This window comes from Dama dama, chromosome 27 (genome assembly GCF_033118175.1).
Source record: "Dama dama isolate Ldn47 chromosome 27, ASM3311817v1, whole genome shotgun sequence".
Lineage (NCBI taxonomy): Eukaryota > Metazoa > Chordata > Mammalia > Artiodactyla > Cervidae > Dama > Dama dama.
This window is the reverse complement of record NC_083707.1, coordinates 9,267,832-9,285,713: the sequence shown is the minus strand read 5'-3', so window position 1 is coordinate 9,285,713 and position 17,882 is coordinate 9,267,832. Positions and strand designations below refer to the sequence as shown.

The 17,882-nt window shown below is 42.6% G+C and overlaps 1 protein-coding gene across 7 annotated transcripts in view; it reads left to right on the top strand.

Annotated features, from left to right (window-relative positions):
- The window catches only part of SOCS6 (suppressor of cytokine signaling 6), a 31,996-nt gene extending 14,798 nt beyond the window's left edge, over positions 1-17,198 (top strand). For all 7 annotated transcript variants that reach the window (XM_061131217.1, XM_061131218.1, XM_061131212.1 and 4 more), the window contains one exon: positions 12,603-17,198. In XM_061131217.1, the coding sequence (XP_060987200.1) occupies positions 12,732-14,306 (1,575 nt within the window). In that variant the 5' untranslated portion in view covers positions 12,603-12,731 and the 3' untranslated portion in view covers positions 14,307-17,198. The remainder of the gene's footprint in view (positions 1-12,602) is intronic.
- Positions 17,199-17,882: the final 684 nt, after the last annotated feature.

Here is a 17,882-nt window from a genome sequence, read left to right as displayed (position 1 = left end):
ACTGATAAACATTCTAAGGTTTAGTTTATTCTTCTATAAAACAGAAATAAAGCTGGAACCTTGAAAATAGAGTTCTTGTGAGGATTCAGGAAGATTCATGTGCATTTTTTTGTGCTCAGTAATCCCCCTGGGGTTGCTGGTTGCGGTGGCGTTGGAAGTAGTCTGGCAGCAGAAGTGATTGCAGTGGGTGACAAGAAGCCTCTGCCTCCTGGTGGAGCGAGGTCTCTCCTCTCAAGGATGAGAGCGTCATTTGGGCTGCAAATATGTGTCTTTTACAACCCTTCTGCAAATGTTTGCTTACTTACCTTCTGCACTAGGATCGAAGGCCCTGGAGGGTCAGGACTTTATCTTTCATCCCTGGTTTGCAGCTCTCGCCTCACACTGGTGGAGGAAGTGCAGTGTTTTATCAGTGTCAAGACACGTGTGTGAGCTGAAGTGATAAATACCGCAGGAGAGGGAGGCAAAGAGGTGAGCGTGGTTAAGGGAGCTTACAGAAACCGTAGTGAGCGGTGAGGACGCCTTGTCCGGGCTGAGCTCAGGTCCTGGGGTTGTCAGGCGCCAGGGCTTTTGTTCATAGGAGCGGAGCCCTGGGGGAGTCCTAGTGGGGAAGCGGAAGACTTGAGACAGTGAGGTACCGGGGGTGAGACCAGGCCAGGCCCGGGGTGGGGGGCAGGTGCATCACGAGTTTGGAAACTGGGAGGACTGGAAGCAGTTCAAGAGGGTCCACAGAGATGGGCGACTCAGGAAAGCTGTTGAGACCTTTGACCCCGAGGGCATCAGCGTCCTGCTTTTGTGACCCAGGTGGCGAAAACACACAGACACACACTTGTTTCCCTAGCCCGCGGGGAGGAGGCAGTGTTGGTGCCTCTGTGTAAAGTAAAACCTGCTCCGTGGTCACAGGAAGGTCCTCTGTGGGAAACGTGTGTCTCCTTGCAGCTGTGGCTTTCTGATCCCGTGTCCTCCGCCTGGACGTGTGGTCACTGATACCCAGAGACTTTTACTGTATATATTTAGCCATATAAATACACACATGGGATCATATTTGCCTTTTCTTTTGTAACTTGCCTTTTTCCAGTGTCTCTTGGACCCCTTTCTTTATGTATATAATACTCCATCATATTGATGGACTATAACTTACTAAACTAGTTCACTAACTTTTGATGTGTATTTTCACTGTTGCTCCCTGATATTCAGATCAATTCCACGTTTTTACCAGAATGCATTATGCAGCAGAAGTCTCGAGCAGTTTAGATTAAGCAGATCATCCTGCAGAATCAGGGTGTGATCGCAGGCGAGCGCTGTGATCTCTGCCTCACCTTCCCCACTCGTACAGAGCGGGCGTTACTGTTGTTCCTGCTGCCTTTAGCCGCAAGCACCTGTGTAGCTTAATCTGTGGGTGGCATTTTTAAGGACATCACATATATGAGCACATTGAAATGTCACCGCTAACTTGGGTGATGGACACCGATACCTCTGAGATGACACAGCTGATGAAATTGGAGCTGGGATGCAGGTGACCCGGAGCAGTCTGGCTCCAGGTGAGTGCGTCCCGCTGTGTCAGACTTGATACTCCTTGTGCCTAGAACCAAACTCACTGGGTTATGAGGATTGAATGAGACGCAGTATATTCCAAGGCCTGGTACATAGTAGGCCAATATGTGGCCTATATTTGCTAATAGTAGGTCATTACTAGGTAAATGATGAAGTAATATTAGTTTCTGTTTTTTTTTTTTAATTCTCTGCAGCACATCATTTTCCATATGTCCCTGTTTTTGGCATGTATATATATCTAAAAGACAAACTCCTAATAGCATAATTACTTCACTCAAGCATATGTGAATTCTGAAATTTCGATAAATATTTTCAAGTGATCCTCCACAAGTTGTACCAGTTTACACTTGAGCAGTTAACTGTCAGGGCTAGTTCCCCATACCCTTGCCAGCACTGTTATTGATTTAGTTTTTTCAAACTCACTGGTGAAGGATATTGTCTTGTTTTGTTTTGAATTTTCTTGTTAGTGAATTTTTAAAGTTAACATATAGTTTCAGTCAGTCCAACTCTGCGACCCCATGGACTGCAGTATGCCAGGCTTCCCTGTCCATCACCAACTCCCAGAGCTTACTCAAACTCATGTCCATCAAGTTGGTGATGCCATCCAACATCTCATCCTTGGTCATCCCCTTCTCCTCCTGCCCTCAGTCTTTCCCAGCATCAGGGTCTTTTCCAATGAGTCAGTTCTTTGTATCAGGTAACCAAAGTATTGGAGCTTCAGCGTCTGTCCTTCCAATGCATAGTCAGGACTGATTTCTTTTAGGACTGACAGGTTTTTCTCCTTGCAGTCCAAGGGACTCTCAAGAGTCTTCTCCAGCACCACAGTTCAAAAGCGTCATTTCTTCAGCACTTAGCTTTCTTCATAGTCTAACTCTTACATCCATACGTGACTACTGGAAAAACCATAGCTGTGACTAGATGGACCTTTGTTGACAAAGTAATGTCTCTGCTTTTTAATATGCTGTCTAGGTTGGTGATAGCTTTTCTTTCAAGGAGCCAAGTGTCTTTTAATTTCATGGCTGCAGTCACCATCTGCAGTGATTTTGGAGCCCAAGAAAATAAAGTCTCTTACTGTTTTCCCATCTATATGCCATGAAGTGATAGGACTGGATTCCATGATCTTCATTTTTTGAATGTTGAGTTTTAAGCCAGCTTTTTCACTCTCCTCTTTAATTTTCATTAAGAGGCTTTTTAGTTCCTCTTCACTTTCTGCCATAAGGGTGGTGTCATCTGCATATCTGAGGTTATTGATATTTCTCCCAGCAGTCTTGATTTCAGTTTGTGCTTCATCCAGCCCAATATTTCGCATGATGTACTCTGCACTATAAGTTAAATAAGCGGGGTGACAGGATGCAGCCTTGACATACTCCTTTTCCGATTTGGAACCAGTCTGTTGTTCCATGTCCAGTTCTAACTGTTGCTTCTTGACCTGCATACAGGTTTCTCAGGAGGCAGATAAGGTGGTCTGGTAGTCCCATCTCTTTAATAGTTTAAATACAGTGAAACTCACCCTATATAGTGTACAATCTGTTGAGTTTATACAAATGCACTCAGTCATGTGGCTACCACCACAATCTCAGTGTATCAGTAGAGTTCCCATCATGCCCAGGTTCCTTTAATTTCTTCGTGGTGGATGAGTTGAGGATCTTCTAGGGTGTTGACTGGCCACTTGAATTTGTCTCCTTCTCTTGATTGCTTGATTTCTCTCTTGCTTGTTTTCCTGACTTTCCTTCTGTTCTTTCTGTGTCAATTTTTCCTTTTTATATTTTGCTCATTTACTTCTAGAACGTGTACCTTCCTCTTGCTGATTTCTAAGAGCATGGTCTCTGTGATAGAAATTCATCCTTGGTCGTGTGTGTTTGCAGGCTTCTCTGATGGCTCAGTGTGTTTTTTAAAGAAAAACAAAAAAACCCCAAAAACCTGTCTGCCAATGCAAGTTTGGTCCCTGGGTCAGGAAGATCCCCTGGAGAACGGAATGGCAACCCACTCCAGTATTCTTGCCTGGAGAATCCTGTGGACAGAGGAGCCTGGTGGCCTTCAGTCCACAGAGGTCACAAAAAAGTCAGGTATGACTTAGAGACAAAACAACAGCAACATATGTGTTCGCATTTTTCCTCCAGCTTGTTTTTTGGGTTTATTTATGCCGTACATTTGCATTGTTAACGTTTGTCGATCTTTTCCTTTATGGAGTCAAGGTTTTATGTTATGCATAGAAACTTGCCGTCTTAAGTTTTTTAAGAGTTCTTTCAACTTTCATTTATCTGTTTTGTTTTCGAGTTTGATCCTTCTGAAATTTATAGTTGCATAAGAAATGAAGTCAAAGTCTTGCTTTCCCCACCATGCTCAAGTGGTTTTCCAGCCTTCTCTCATCGCTTCCTTAGTAACCCACTTTCTGTCCAGTAGTTCAAGCTGTCTTCCTCATCACAGACTCCTTCCGTGCGTCGTGGTCTGTCTCTTGACTTTCCAGGCTTCCTTCAGGTCTGAGCTCCGGCAGTGGGTGGTGACCCTGTGCAGCTCATCCTTTTCATTTGTCCTGTAGTGTCTTCCTTAGTTCTCTTTTCATCATTTGTATGTCTGAGCTCAACATCATCTTGTCAGGTTTCTTGCAAAAACATCACTGATGTTTTCAAGGGCTCTTGAAACTAGTCTTTTGAGAGGATTGAACTGTTTTATTGAAGAACATAATGTGTCTAGGTCTTTTATGCTCCCTTCTGAGGAGTTTGAAGAATTTTTTTCATAAAGTTCGGGACATTTAAAAAATTAGTTTCATCATTTTTTTCCCTGTGGGTATACATGTGTTCCCCATCCTGACCCTCCATCTTTTAAAAACCATTATAAGTAGAATCTAGTCTTTTATTATATTTTATCAGCTTTTTAAAAAATATAGAATTACTAGTGATTTTTATGTATACATTTTGTAAGTAGTTACTTGACTGAATTTTCTTCCCCCTCCAATAGTTTTTCAGCTGCATCTGTTGTGTTTCCAAGTGTTCATTCAATCATGTCATTTGTAAATAATGACAACTTGTTTCCTCCTTTCCAATATTTATGCTTCTTACTCTTGACAGATTAACTGTCTCCTCAGTTAAAATAATGCTAATTAATAGTATTGATAATTGGCCTCCTTGTTGCCGCCTGTCAGCATTTATTCATTATGGCTCATATTTTGTTACAGTTATTGTGTTAAATGTCCATCTGTTTCTATTTTGCAAAGACTACTTTTGAGGGGAATCAAGAATTAATGTTATTTTTTTCAGATCTTTCTTGTTATTTCCAGCTGTGATCATGATATTTCTTCTTGATCTATGGTAAATTATATTAGTAGATTTACAAATACACAGTAATACCAGCAAACCTGGGATGTATCTTATCTAATTTGAGTTGTTTCCCCCTACCACTCTCAATGTCTGCTAATATTTAAGAGTTCTATTTTGGTATTCATAAGTTAGATTGGTGTTTTGGGTGTTTTTTTGTTTTTTTTTAATTTGTTGTCTTAGTCCAGTTGTGGTATCAATGTTCTTTTGACTTCAAAAATAAATCTGGGAGCCAATTTTTCCCTGTCTGCCCTGAAGTAGTTTAGTGAGTACTGGACGTAGTTTAGTATGGGAATATTGGACGTATGTCTTCAGTGACTTGTCATTTTTTCTCCTCAGGGGAAGAGAAGGCCATGGTAGTTCCTGGGTAACTTTCTCAGGTTCTTTGACAGCTGTCAGCCTGTTTTAGGTTCCTGCCTCCTCTGATAGAATTTGGTGTAAAAATATATATTAGCCATAAAATTGTCCATTTCTTCTGAGTTTCAGCTTAATTTTCATAGCATCTCCACGTACTTTTACATATTTTGATTTCTTATAGATTTATTGTTAAACTGCTCTTTCCATTTCCAATTTTGTATGAATCCATTCCCCCCTTTTTCCTAGATTCTCACAGCCAGTTGTCGTTAGTATATGCCTTTTTTCAGTCTTTTCTGTTAGAGGATCTTTTCTGAAAATAATTAGTATTGATATTTACTAGTTCATTGAAAAATTGCATGAAAGTATGTACTCTTGTACTTTTAAACATTTTATTTTAAATTAAAAGAAGTAAATATGCACTGTTTGTTTCCAAGTGTAGGACCAATGTCTTTCTTTAAATATTCAGTGACTAAACTTGGTTTGAATTATGTCATCTCTGGCTTTACATAATGTGTCATCTATGATTTTCCAGTTTGGCACTTAAGTTTTAAGTAAAATTAGAAGTTAATCACATTTGCAAAGCAGTCTTCATACAAAGGCCTAGATTTTTTTTTTTCTTTTTTTTTAAGGTACTGTTTCCATAGTTTTTTAGAGTGCTTTTGCTTACATCTAATTCCATAGAAAAAAATTTTAGCTGTCTGCATTTATTTAGTGTTTACAAATCAATTAACTTTTTTTTAATAGAAAGAACTTAAAAAAAAAAAAAAAAAAGAACAATGAATCTTAAGTTTAGCAAAGTTTGGATGAATGTCAGCAGTGCCCAGGAACTATTTCCGGTATAGGGTCCAACTAGTGACCAAGTAATAGTGCTCCGGATCTAAAGTAGTAAACAAGCAGATATAATTCAGCTGATAAAAAATTATAACATATGACTGGAGTTTTAAAAACCAGCTCTGAAAGTCGCTCTCTTCTTACAGTTGGGGGTACCCCCTTCATATTTACTGTCGCAGCAAGCCCTGGGCCGTAAATTCCATCTCATTTACATTGGCCATTACCCTTCTTTTCTTTTTTATTGGTCTGTTCCTTTCTCTCATTTCTGTTTCTCCCTTCATGGAAAGGCTTTTGTATCTGTTTTTTATTTTCCCTTTTTTTAGGTAAAGGTGATGACAGGTAGTGAGCTGGCAGATTCAGGAGCAGGGAGTGGGATCCAGGGCGCTGATCTGGAAGGCATGAGCCATAGTGTGCGTGAAGACCGGCTGGACGTTGACCTGCAGAGAGATACTTACAGTGGTGAACCAGCCTCCTGTCTTGTTGACTTTTTATGTGGATACTTTGCCTACATTAAAAGTCTTTCTCTTTTAAACTGTCTTCACAGATAGTTTTCACTTATCAATCCTCAAAATACAGTCTGTGGATCCCCTTTCATCATAATGCTGAAACATTATTTGCCTTTTCCACTGTTTTTGCCATTTCTGCTGAAGGTGCAAAAGTGCCGTGAATAAAAATGATGGTGCCTGTTCACAAACAAGGCTGGGCACTGGCTGTGATCGTATTAAACTTGCATGATGGCCATATGTTCTTCACCTCCAAGCACTGTGGTAGGAAAAAGATTCCTGTTACATTCAAGAATGTCATTGAGGTGGCTATAAAAATTATTATTTTTATCAAATTTTGACCCTGAGTACACATCTTTTAAAAATCCTTACGATGAAATGGAAGTGTGTAGGAAGCACTTTTACCACATACTAGAGAAGGTGTCCACAGTAAAGCCTTGTGTGAGCAACTGACTTAACTAGCTGCTTTTTCATGATGCACTGCTTTTACCTAAAAGAACAATTGACAGATTATACTTAATCATCTTGAGTGTTTAGTAGATGGTTTCTCATAAATGGTCAAAGTACAGCCTTTCACTTCACTGACAGTGTTGTTGCCCATGTTAAATTCAAGCTTTCAAGCAAAAATCAACTGCAAAACTTCTTCTGCCTACCACTCTTGGCTTCACAGCTTCGCAATACTTAAAGACTTTGCTTATGAGATCAGTAGTGATAGTAAATGTAATTTTTTCATATTGTATGATGAAATAACTAATACATGATGTTAAAAACTCAGGCATGTATAAAAGATTCATTCAAAGTGTAACCTAGACCAATAGATTTAAATGTAATAGAGTAAAAAAAAATGATATGATTGTAGATTTCTCAGCAATACTGACTTTTAAGAAACTATCCCTTGACTTTGCTCTGTTATCACAAGAAGACCACCCACAGTTACACGGAAGGTTATTAAAGTATCCTGCCTTTCCAGTTCTGCTTCTGTGAGAGGTTGGGTTTTCTTCTTCCACTTTAAGACAACATATTGTAACACATTCCGTACAAACACAGAGGAGAGTCCAGTTGTTTTAATAAATCGAACAGGAAAAGATTTACACTCATGTAAAACAGTGCCCCTTCTCTCTGAATTTTAATTCTTTGGGAAAACATATCTATTTTTCTTGAAAAGTGGTTTATGTTAACATGTAATGAGTACATTGTCATTTTAAATGAATTAATGTTTTTAAATCTCAGTTTTAATTTCTAATAGGAATTGAATGTAATAGGGTTAAAAAAAAAAGCTTTCAGATTTCCCAGAGCAACTGACTTTAGAAATGATTTCTATATAACCTACATAGACAGAGCTTTTTGTAATCTTCAGTGATTTTTAAGAGGACAAAGAGGTCCAGAGACCCAGAAGTTTGGGAACCACTGACTTCAGTGCTATCGCGACCAACAGGGCGGCTGTTAGAGGAGAAAGTGTGTGTCTCGCGTTAACAGCTGGCTTTACAGCCTGGATCTGCTGTTTTTCCTAGAGGCAAGTTATCTAATCTATTGGGGCAAATTTTCTCTCTCTGAGACTTAGTTTCCTTACTTGTAAAATTGACGGTTAATAAAGCTGTTTTGTTCGTTGAAGGTTAAATAGTTGTTTTGATGTTGTCTTTTAAGGTTTTTTCATTAGGTATTACAATGCCAAGCATGACTACCACCCATCATTTCTTAAAAAAGCGATTGTGAAATTATTTGAAGATGTTATCTTCTGCCTGGGTGGCGTATTCACGTCTAAAACTTCCCCTTGAACCTTTATGCACATGTGCAAGTATTGGGTTAGCCAAAAAGTTTGTTCGGGTTTTCTTGTGAGCGCGTCTGGAAAAACCCGAGTGAACTTTTTGGCCAAGCCAATACATGTGTAAACTTAAAATTTTACAATTAGAAAAGCAGTGAAACTAATTCAGAACATGTACTTAGGCATGATGAGACAGATGGTAGTCCTATAAAAAGATGGCATATATTTTTGGAAGTGCAAACAGAAAAACAGATACTCTTAAAAATTCCAGAGTAATCTTTGCCTAGGAAAGGAAAGGAAGAGATAAAAGACCATATGGCCTGATAGAACTTTGTGTAGTTTCTCATGTTTGGGCTTGAATTTTGTTTATTGAGTGTTATTATTAAGTTGCATATGGATTTATAGTTGAAAAAAGGAATTATCATCAAGTGGATAGTTACCAAGTAGTTTTAGTGTAGTTACCAGTCTTGTTTTCTTGAGATGGATGCGACAGTGGGAAGCAGGGACATTTGACCCACAGACCTAGTAGTTAGTTAGTTAGTGTTGTCACTCAGTTGTACCCGACTCTTTGTGACCCCGTGGACCGCAGCCCACCAGGCTCTTCTGTCCTTGGGATTTTCCAGGCAAGGATACTGGAGTGGGTTGCCATTTCCTTCTCCAGGGGAACTTCCCGACCCAGGGATCGGACCCGGGTCTCCTGCATTGCAGGCAGATCTTTACCATCTGAGCTACGAGGGAAGCCAGACCTAGTAAGGGTGAGTTAACGACACTTGCACATCCGAGTCGGTTACTGATTGTGCTGTTGAGGCAATTGCACACATCAGCATCGAGTCGTCGGTCACTGTGGACCTTTCCTCTGAGTGTTCTCACTCATTTTACTTTGCTGTTCATTCAACAGATATCTGTGGCGTGCCTTCTTTGGGCCAGACCCATGATGGGTGCTGGGATAACATGCTGAGAAAAAAATGGACACTAGTCTCTGCTTTTGTGTCAGTTATAGCCTTCTGGGGTCATAGGTATTAATCACATAATCATACAGATAGATGTAAGCACACATCCCAGATGAAAATTCGAAGCTGGAGAGGTGTGCAGTGTCCTCAGATCCCCTAATTGGAGGATTTCACCTAATCAGGAAGAGCAGCTTATGTTCCCTGAGGAACTGACAGGTGAGCTGAAGTTCAAAGGAATTAGTCAGAGGAGAAGGAACACAGAAGCAGTTCAGGGCCAAGGAGCAGTATGTTAAAAAGTTCTGTGTTGAATGAGGATATGGTGAATACGAGTGGAGCAGAAATCACCCAGGACAGCCACACCGTGTAGAACTTTATTGACCGTGTTAAGGAGCTGTGTAACCTTTTCCTGTGATGATGAATTACCTCTTGAGGTGATGTGTGAGGGAAGTAGAGGTGGGCGGGGTGTCCGATCACCGCAACTCCTGGGCCCCTTCCATGGTCCTGGATGCCTGGGACACGTCAGTGAGTGGAAGAGGAGGGGAGTGACGGAGAGCCTGTTACAGCAAGACACTTCAGTTGTCCTGGGTAAGAGGGTTTGTGGTGCAGCCTGAATGGCATGATCAGGGCAGGTCTCATTGAAAAGGTGACCATTGGGAAGACTTGACCGAAGCTGGGGCGGGGGGGGGGGGGGGGTTATAATGTTGCAGCCAGTACCCAGGCCCTCGATGGCAGCGAGTTTATAGTGTTCTGAGCACCAGGAGGAACGGGGTGAGGACGGGAGCCTCAGGCCCCTGTGTCCTGTACTGAGGGAGCCCAGAAGCTCTTTCAGGTCGTCCTGCAGCGGGGCAGGCAGGGTTTGAGGGAGACCAGAGTGTCTGTGGGCAGGATCAGGCAGTCCAGATCCTGCCGCGGATTCTCTCCTAGTCAGGCCTTTCCACATCGTGTTCTGGATCTTTCTTCATCTTCTGGACTTGCTTTTCAGGACTTAACCTCCTTATGCATCTCTGAAGCTTGGGCTTATAGTATGTGGCACGTGCCGCAGAGGTTTTCCCTCCAGCCCTGGCACACATCTTGTGTGTGTTCCTCGCTGCATTAACTGTGTCTGCACACACATGTTTCTAATGATCAGTATAGCCATAACTGGTGGCCCTAGAAGGGTTTGCAACTGCAGCTGTTGCCTGCCAGAACTGAGGCTGAATGTTACTTAATGTCCCTAAAATTATGTCACGAAATTGGGACCTTATGAAGAATTACTTGCCAATGGAAGTTAGATGTTAGCAATTGACTCACGTTTGAGTCTCTCCAGTGCTTATGTGTTGAACTTGAGCTCTTCCTGCCCATCTATTGTTAGAAAATTTTAGAGGCTACAGGGAGTGCTGGGGAAGCTTGGATAGCCCTCCCTGAGTGCTCCAAATGACTCCAGGCGATTGTTTTTAACATTTTAACATCTTGCATTTTATTCAGAAACGTTCATCTGTTTTTCAGATGAGGCAGTTTTCCATTAGGGTTTGGGAGAGGATACTGACTGGTTCCCTGTGCTCTATGCTACACAGTAGGGCCTTGTTTATCTGTTATGTATATAATGGTTTACATCTGCAAACTCCTCCTCCCAGTCCGTCCCTCCCCACTCTCCATCCTCCTTGGCAACCACAGTTATGTTCTTTGTGTCCGTGAGTCTGTTTCACAGATAGGTTCATTTGTGTCATGTTTTAGATTGCACGTATGCGTGATATGAGACAGTATTTGTCTTTCTCTTTCTGATTTACTTCACTTAGTATGATAACCTCCAGTTGCATCCATGTGGCCACAAATGGTATTACTTTGTTCTTTTTTAATGGCTGAGTAGTATTCCATTGTGTTGTATAAACCACATCTTCTTCATCCATTCATCTATTGATGAACATTTAAGTTGTTTTTATGTCTTGGCTGTTGTGAATAGGGCTGCCATAAACATAGGGGTGCATGTATCTTTTTGAATTAGAGTTTTCTCTGGATATATGCCCAGGAGTGGGATTGCTGGATCATATGGTAATTCTGATTTTAGTTTTCTAAGGAACCTCCATACTCTTTTCCATAGTGGCTGTACCAACTTGCATTCCCATCAGCAGTGTAGGAGAGGGTTCCCTTTTCTTCACATCCTCTCTAACACCTGTTATTTGTAGAGGTTTTAATGACAGCCATTCTGAGGGATGTGAGCTAGTACCTCATTGTAGTTTTGGTTTGCTTTCTTTTTTTAAATAATAGAGAGCTGAACTAACATTTTATACCATTCATAGAAAGCCGATGGGGCCTGACCCACTAGGTCAAGCTTTAAGTACAACAGGTTTACCTGCTTGGGTTTGGGAGATATTGGGGTAACACTCCAGACACACCAGACATAATCCATTTTGGATACTGAGCCATTGATCTAGTTTATCAAGAATTTGCTGATTTTCGGTTCTTATTATAAACGGTACTTTCTTTACAGCATCTCTGTTGTGGGGGCTAAGCATGTTTGTTTTCTCTTGTATTCACTGCCTCTAGTTTTATGGATATTGGTAATTAAGTTTTCTTAATCTCTGTAAATTGATGGCGATTTTTTTGGTGGACAAAATTGGATTCGTTGCTAGTGAGCCAGAAAATGACCACTTAACACTCAGAGGTTTTTATTAGTCTTCACATCACCGTTTTCTGCCTGTTAAGACAAATAACGCAGTTTCTCCTACTGTGAAGAACTGTACCTCTTGTTAACAGATGTCCCCTGCCGGGGAAAGTGCCTGTCTTGGGAGATCTGGGCTGGGCGGGCTCTGGGATCTTGCAGGTGGACAGACTGTTCTCAGTAGTCTCCTGGCTATGGAGGACATGTCTAGGCTTTCCCCAGATAATCTGTCACAGATTATGGACTTCCTTTAATTCATTTTTACAGCTGTTTAAACATTTAAAACTACATGTAGGTTGTTGAAGAATCGGTTGGGCTTGTTATGGACGTGGTGCCTCCTTTGCTGAGTGTTGGCTGTCTGCAGGACAGGCTGGTGGCAGGAGCGGCAGGACCCGTGTGGGTCAGTGTGAAAACTCAGTGTTCGGAAAGACAGGCACATGGACCATAATTAGGGTTAAACCGAAGGAGAGGTGCAGGGACAAAAGGTAGTTAGGGTTTGTTCCTGAAGCATTATCAAATGTTGGTCAAATACGCAGCGATCTACTGTGCTGTGTGAAATGGGAAAAAAAATCTGCTGCAGTCTTTTTATACTCAGGCATCCTTGTTCAGAAGCTGAAGAATTAAAACCAAGACTTGTTGTGGAGACGTTATTTAATGTGACCTTTTAATTTTATTTTATTTTTTTTTTAATTTTAGACAGTGACTCCAGAGGGGAAATGAAGCTAGAAAAACGCATGGATGCAGCCTCGCCTGCAGCCTGCCCAGATGTTCGCGGATAATCTCCCCGAGAGAAATTGAGCCCCTCGGATCAGGTAGCTCGTCAGAATGAAGAAGATCAGCCTTAAGACCTTCCGGAAATCTTTCAACTTGAGTAAGAGCAAAGAAGACGCGGAATTCATGGTCGTGCAACAGCCAGCACTAGCCGGTGACTTCGGCAAAGAGGAGTCCTTGTTCGGGAGCTGCTACGGGAAGGAGATGGCCGGCTGCGAGCTGCACAGCGAGGACGAAAAGGGCGGCGGCAAGAACCGGGCCAAGAGCGAGAGCCTCATGGGCACGCTCAAGAGGCGGCTGAGCGCCAAGCAGAAGGCCAAGGGCAAGGGCGGCGCGGCGGCGGGGGGCGCGGCGGACGAGGACACGTTCTCGTCCTCGTCGGCGCCGCTGGTGTTCAAGGACGCGCGGGCGCCGCGGCCCATGCGCTCCACGTCGCTGCGCAGCCACCACTACAGCCCCACGCCCTGGCCGCTGCGGCCCACCGCCTCGGAGGAGACGTGCATCCGGATGGAGGTGCGGGTCAAGGCGCTGGTGCACTCGCCCGGCGCCGGCCCGGCCCTCAACGGCGTGCGCAAGGACTTCGGCGAGCTCCGCCCGGCGGCCGAGCCCGCCTGCCCGTGCCCGGAGCCGCCCCCCGCGCCCGGGAGCCCGGCGCCCGCGGCCGGGGACCTGCGCCTGCGCCTGGGCGAGCACGTGCCTGTGGTCCTGGGCCTGCTGCCTCAGGACTACCTCCCGTACACCGTGCCTTTGGACGGCTCCTCCCCGATGGAGGTCTCGGCCGTCCCGCCGCCCCCGGCCGCCGGGGGCCCCTGCCCCGCCCGCCGCGACGAGGACGCCGGGCGCCAGGCGCCCGAGCTCTTCGGCGACCCGCCGGCGGGCGGCCTGCTGGCGGGCCCCGCGGCGGGGGTGCTGCCGAGCCCGCGGGCGGGCCCCGACGACGGGCCCCCCCTCTCCCCGCTGCTACCTCCGCTGCAGACCGACCCGAGCCAAAGGACCTTCTCCGGGCTGGCCGGCCCGGACGCCCACGCGGCCGACAGCGTGCGCTGCCACTTGAATTTCGACCCCACCTCGGCGCCCGGGGTCGCCAGGGTGTACGACTCGGTGCAGAGCAGCGGGCCCCTGGCGGTGACCAGCCTGACGGAGGAGCTCAAGAAGCTGGCCCGGCAGGGCTGGTACTGGGGGCCCATCACGCGCTGGGAGGCGGAGGGCAAGCTGGCCAACGTGCCCGACGGCTCCTTCCTGGTGCGGGACAGCTCGGACGACCGCTACCTGCTCAGCCTGAGCTTCCGCTCGCACGGCAAGACCCTGCACACCCGGATCGAGCACTCGAACGGCCGGTTCAGCTTCTACGAGCAGCCGGACGTGGAGGGGCACACGTCCATCGTGGACCTCATCGAGCACTCCATCAGGGACTCGGAGAACGGCGCCTTCTGCTACTCGCGCTCGCGCCTGCCGGGCTCCGCCACCTACCCCGTGCGGCTCACCAACCCGGTGTCGCGCTTCATGCAGGTGCGCTCGCTGCAGTACCTGTGCCGCTTCGTCATCCGCCAGTACACCCGGATAGACCTGATCCAGAAGCTGCCCCTGCCCAACAAAATGAAGGATTACCTACAGGAGAAGCACTACTGACAGGACCGCAGCCCGGCATCGTGCACTTTGGGAGTGAGAGAGAGAGAGACTGAGATACAGTTTACAGACTCTTCATCGCCATCAGAATCTTTTGCTGCCATACTCTTTATTTCAGTTTTATGTGTAAAAGAGTGTCCAGTCCGTTTAGGGGTGGGGAACCGTCCGCGAGGTGTCTTGGGTTCATTTTCGTTCTTTACAAAGGGAAGTCTGGAGGTTTGAGGAGGTGTGAAGTCTCTTCCATCAGCGCGCAGAATAATCACAATGTGAATGATCAGATTCTCCTTACCCACCCACCCCCAGTCCTTTGCTGCTATCCACTGTGATTTTATGCATTAAAAGCACATTTCATGTGTATCCAATCCTGAGTAAAGTTGAATGAAACTTGCAGAATGAACCTGTTATGTCTCTCTTTCAATGGCCCATCTTCAAAGATAGTGTTGAGTCAGCATAGCCGTGTGATTCATCACAAGAGTTTACACCTACACCGAAAATGATTTTTAATTTCATGCTCTACAAAGGTTTATTTAGAATTGTGAACTGACATCACCTTGGGTAATAGAATGCAGGTCTGCGACATATCTTTCTGCCACATTCGTTTCTAAATGATGTTTGAGGTTGTGCTGTCTTTTGGTTCTTAGAAGCTGGATGTTTCTGTTGCCTTCGTTTTCATCTTGTGGTTCGTCTGTTTTTAATAAATGGCCTTACATTAAAAAGTTGTAAAGAAATGTACACCACCAATTTAAAAATTGTTGCCTTTTCTGTCATTAAACTCTGGTACAAATTGGCATAACGTATAAAGACCTATGGAACTAGAACTATTAAATTATTAGATGATCTTAGTTTCCTGTGATAAGCAATTTTTTGTTGTCTATACTTTCCTCTGGTAAAATGTTTTATCTGTGATTTCTTTAGCTTAGACAACATTTTCTTGGGTGAACTTGATGTCGAAATGCTTTTCATAAATGGACTAGATCCTCTTGCAACGTTAAAGTCTATATAAAGTTTTAAATTGATCTGAATAGAAAGAAAATGTTTTAAAGTTGGGTTTATATTTTTCTTTAATGTAGTCACCATTAAAATGTGCTAGATTTAACACTTCCTTCCCCCACCAAAAAAACAAGCAACAAAACCAAAAAATCCCAGTGACTTTAGTTGAAAAATTGTGGAAATTGTGGTGCACTGTGTAACAAAAATGTTAACACTGAGGCAGGTGTGTGCATTTACCTACCATATATACTGCCATTATCAATAGGGTTTCTGTTTTTAATTTAGCTAAGTCTTAAGTAAATTAGCATCATTAGTTTTTTCATCTCTTTTGATTCAGCCCTTTGCGGGGTGGGGGTAGTATGTTATAGCCAATACTTTTTAGTTATTTTGAAATGCAGTGCCTATTCACTGCAGATTCTTTAGTATTTTGAAATTGTTCCATCCAGAAGATGTTTCTAGCTACATAATTTTAAAGGAAATGTTTCCCCTTCCAATGAAACGTAATTTAAGACATTTCTTCCTTTTCCTATCTCTTATCCCCATTAAAAAAAGAAAAAAAACAGAGTAAAGGTCTTAGGTCAAATTTAATAACTTTGTCATTCAGACATATCAGTATCCCTATTTTTTTTTTCCTGTTTTTTTTTTTTTTTTTTTTAGAGTCAACTGAGGATTACCAAGAAAAGGCCCAGTGTATTAATACCTGTGTTATGGTATTTTGACTTAAAGGGGAAAAGGTACTTAATTTTGGTGGAATGTTTGATTGTACCTTGTTGCAAAGACTCCTCATTCATTTTCTGATATGTTTTCACCTAATAAGATGGAATATGGAGTATACTGTAATAATATAATTTAAGTGTTCATTATAAGCTATTTGGATTAAGAACTATTACAGAGTTGTAAACTTGTTATCAAATTAATGCAAGACATTTAAACTATTTTTTTGCAAAACTATTTATTTTTAAACAATTTAAAGTATATCTAGGGTGAGTTAAAAGTCCCTGTGCATCTATATTAGATGGCAGGCATTGTCACAGAGTCACTGTGTGTTAATAATAAGTGTTGAGATGGCTTCTCCGTGTTTCTAGAAGCATTGACATGTACTCTTTGTGAGACCGTGGTGCACAGAGGTCTTTGGACTGCCCTGAACCCCGTCTTGTGTGGGCGTAGCCTGTTCCCCACGCCTTCCTCATGATAACCATGTGTTTAAGATCGAGCCATTTGGTTTCAAGTTAAGATCATCCTGATTTCCATATAAATGTCTTAAAAATTGTATTTTGTGTTTTTATGGAGGGCAAGTCTTGATACTGTTCTAATTCAAATTGAAAGCCAATTCGTAGTATACTTTTGTATGTTCATAATATAAAATACCTTTAAGTAAAATGCCCTATTCTAATCCAATTTCAGATTGCTAGGGTCTGATAGTGTATCAATAAAAATAAAAGTGTTTGCCAAGAAATCATTTACAAACAGAAAGGAATATTGCAAATTTTTTTGCTTTTGTTTAGAGAGAACCATTTGGCTGAGGCAGCACAACATAATGTGAACAATTGGCTTTATAGGCTAGTAAAATGGTCTGGTTAAAAATGGAAAGGGGAAAAAGAGAAGTCTTCACCCTGTAGTTTTTGTGCAGGTAGCATTTGGGTGAATTTCTGGATTCTGTTGAATGGTGGCTTAGATGACATGGGTGCTGCTTATAAGTGATTTCTTAAATATTTGCTTCTGAAAATCTGAGCTCAAGGCAAGAGAAACACAGGAAAGCTGTATCCTTCTGCCGTACGAAATGAATCAGAGTTGCTTTTTTATCAAATATCTCATCCCAGAGACATGATGGAAGCCAGAAGCTATTTCCAGGTTTATTAGGACACTATTGTGCATTTTTTTTTTTTTTAACAAATAATAAGAAAGCATAGAAAGTACTTGAAAAAGTCTCCTTTCTCTTTCTAAGGAAAACTGTGCCCCATTTTGGTGCAATAATTTGAAAATTTTAGAAGGTCAAAAAATGTCACAGGAAACGATCATAGAATTTAAAACAGTTTTTAAGGAAACCAGCTACACAGGGCAACCATCTTGCTGTTAAATCGTGCCAAAAGGCTAAACCATTGGAATATAAGAAATAAAACCCAAGTACAATATACATGATAATTTCTGAGCCAGTATTACCAAAACAGGATAAAATTTACTGAAATGTTCAGTAGGTTATATTCAGTGTCCCTGCTAGTGCTACCAGTCTGAATCTCTTTCTTAACAATGCTTTCAGAATGCCAATTTTGATCATTGTACAGTTCACATTGTATATGAGAGAGATTTGCTTTATGAATGATTCAGAATAATCCGTTTTAAATCTTCATGGCTTTTCATCCAATGTGAAGTCTTAATTTGAAATCACACTACCAGCAATAGACAGTTTCGTTGAAAACTCTAATAAGGAACACTTGCCAGTTCCATAAATAACTTTAAAATTCTAAAACAAAGTATTGGTACGCTAGTAATCACAAATTCGGTTTCTTTTAATACTTTTTTAATCCTGTAAAGAAGATTTTTTATAAACATCCTTTTTATTAATCAGTCATAACATGGCGAATGTGTAGT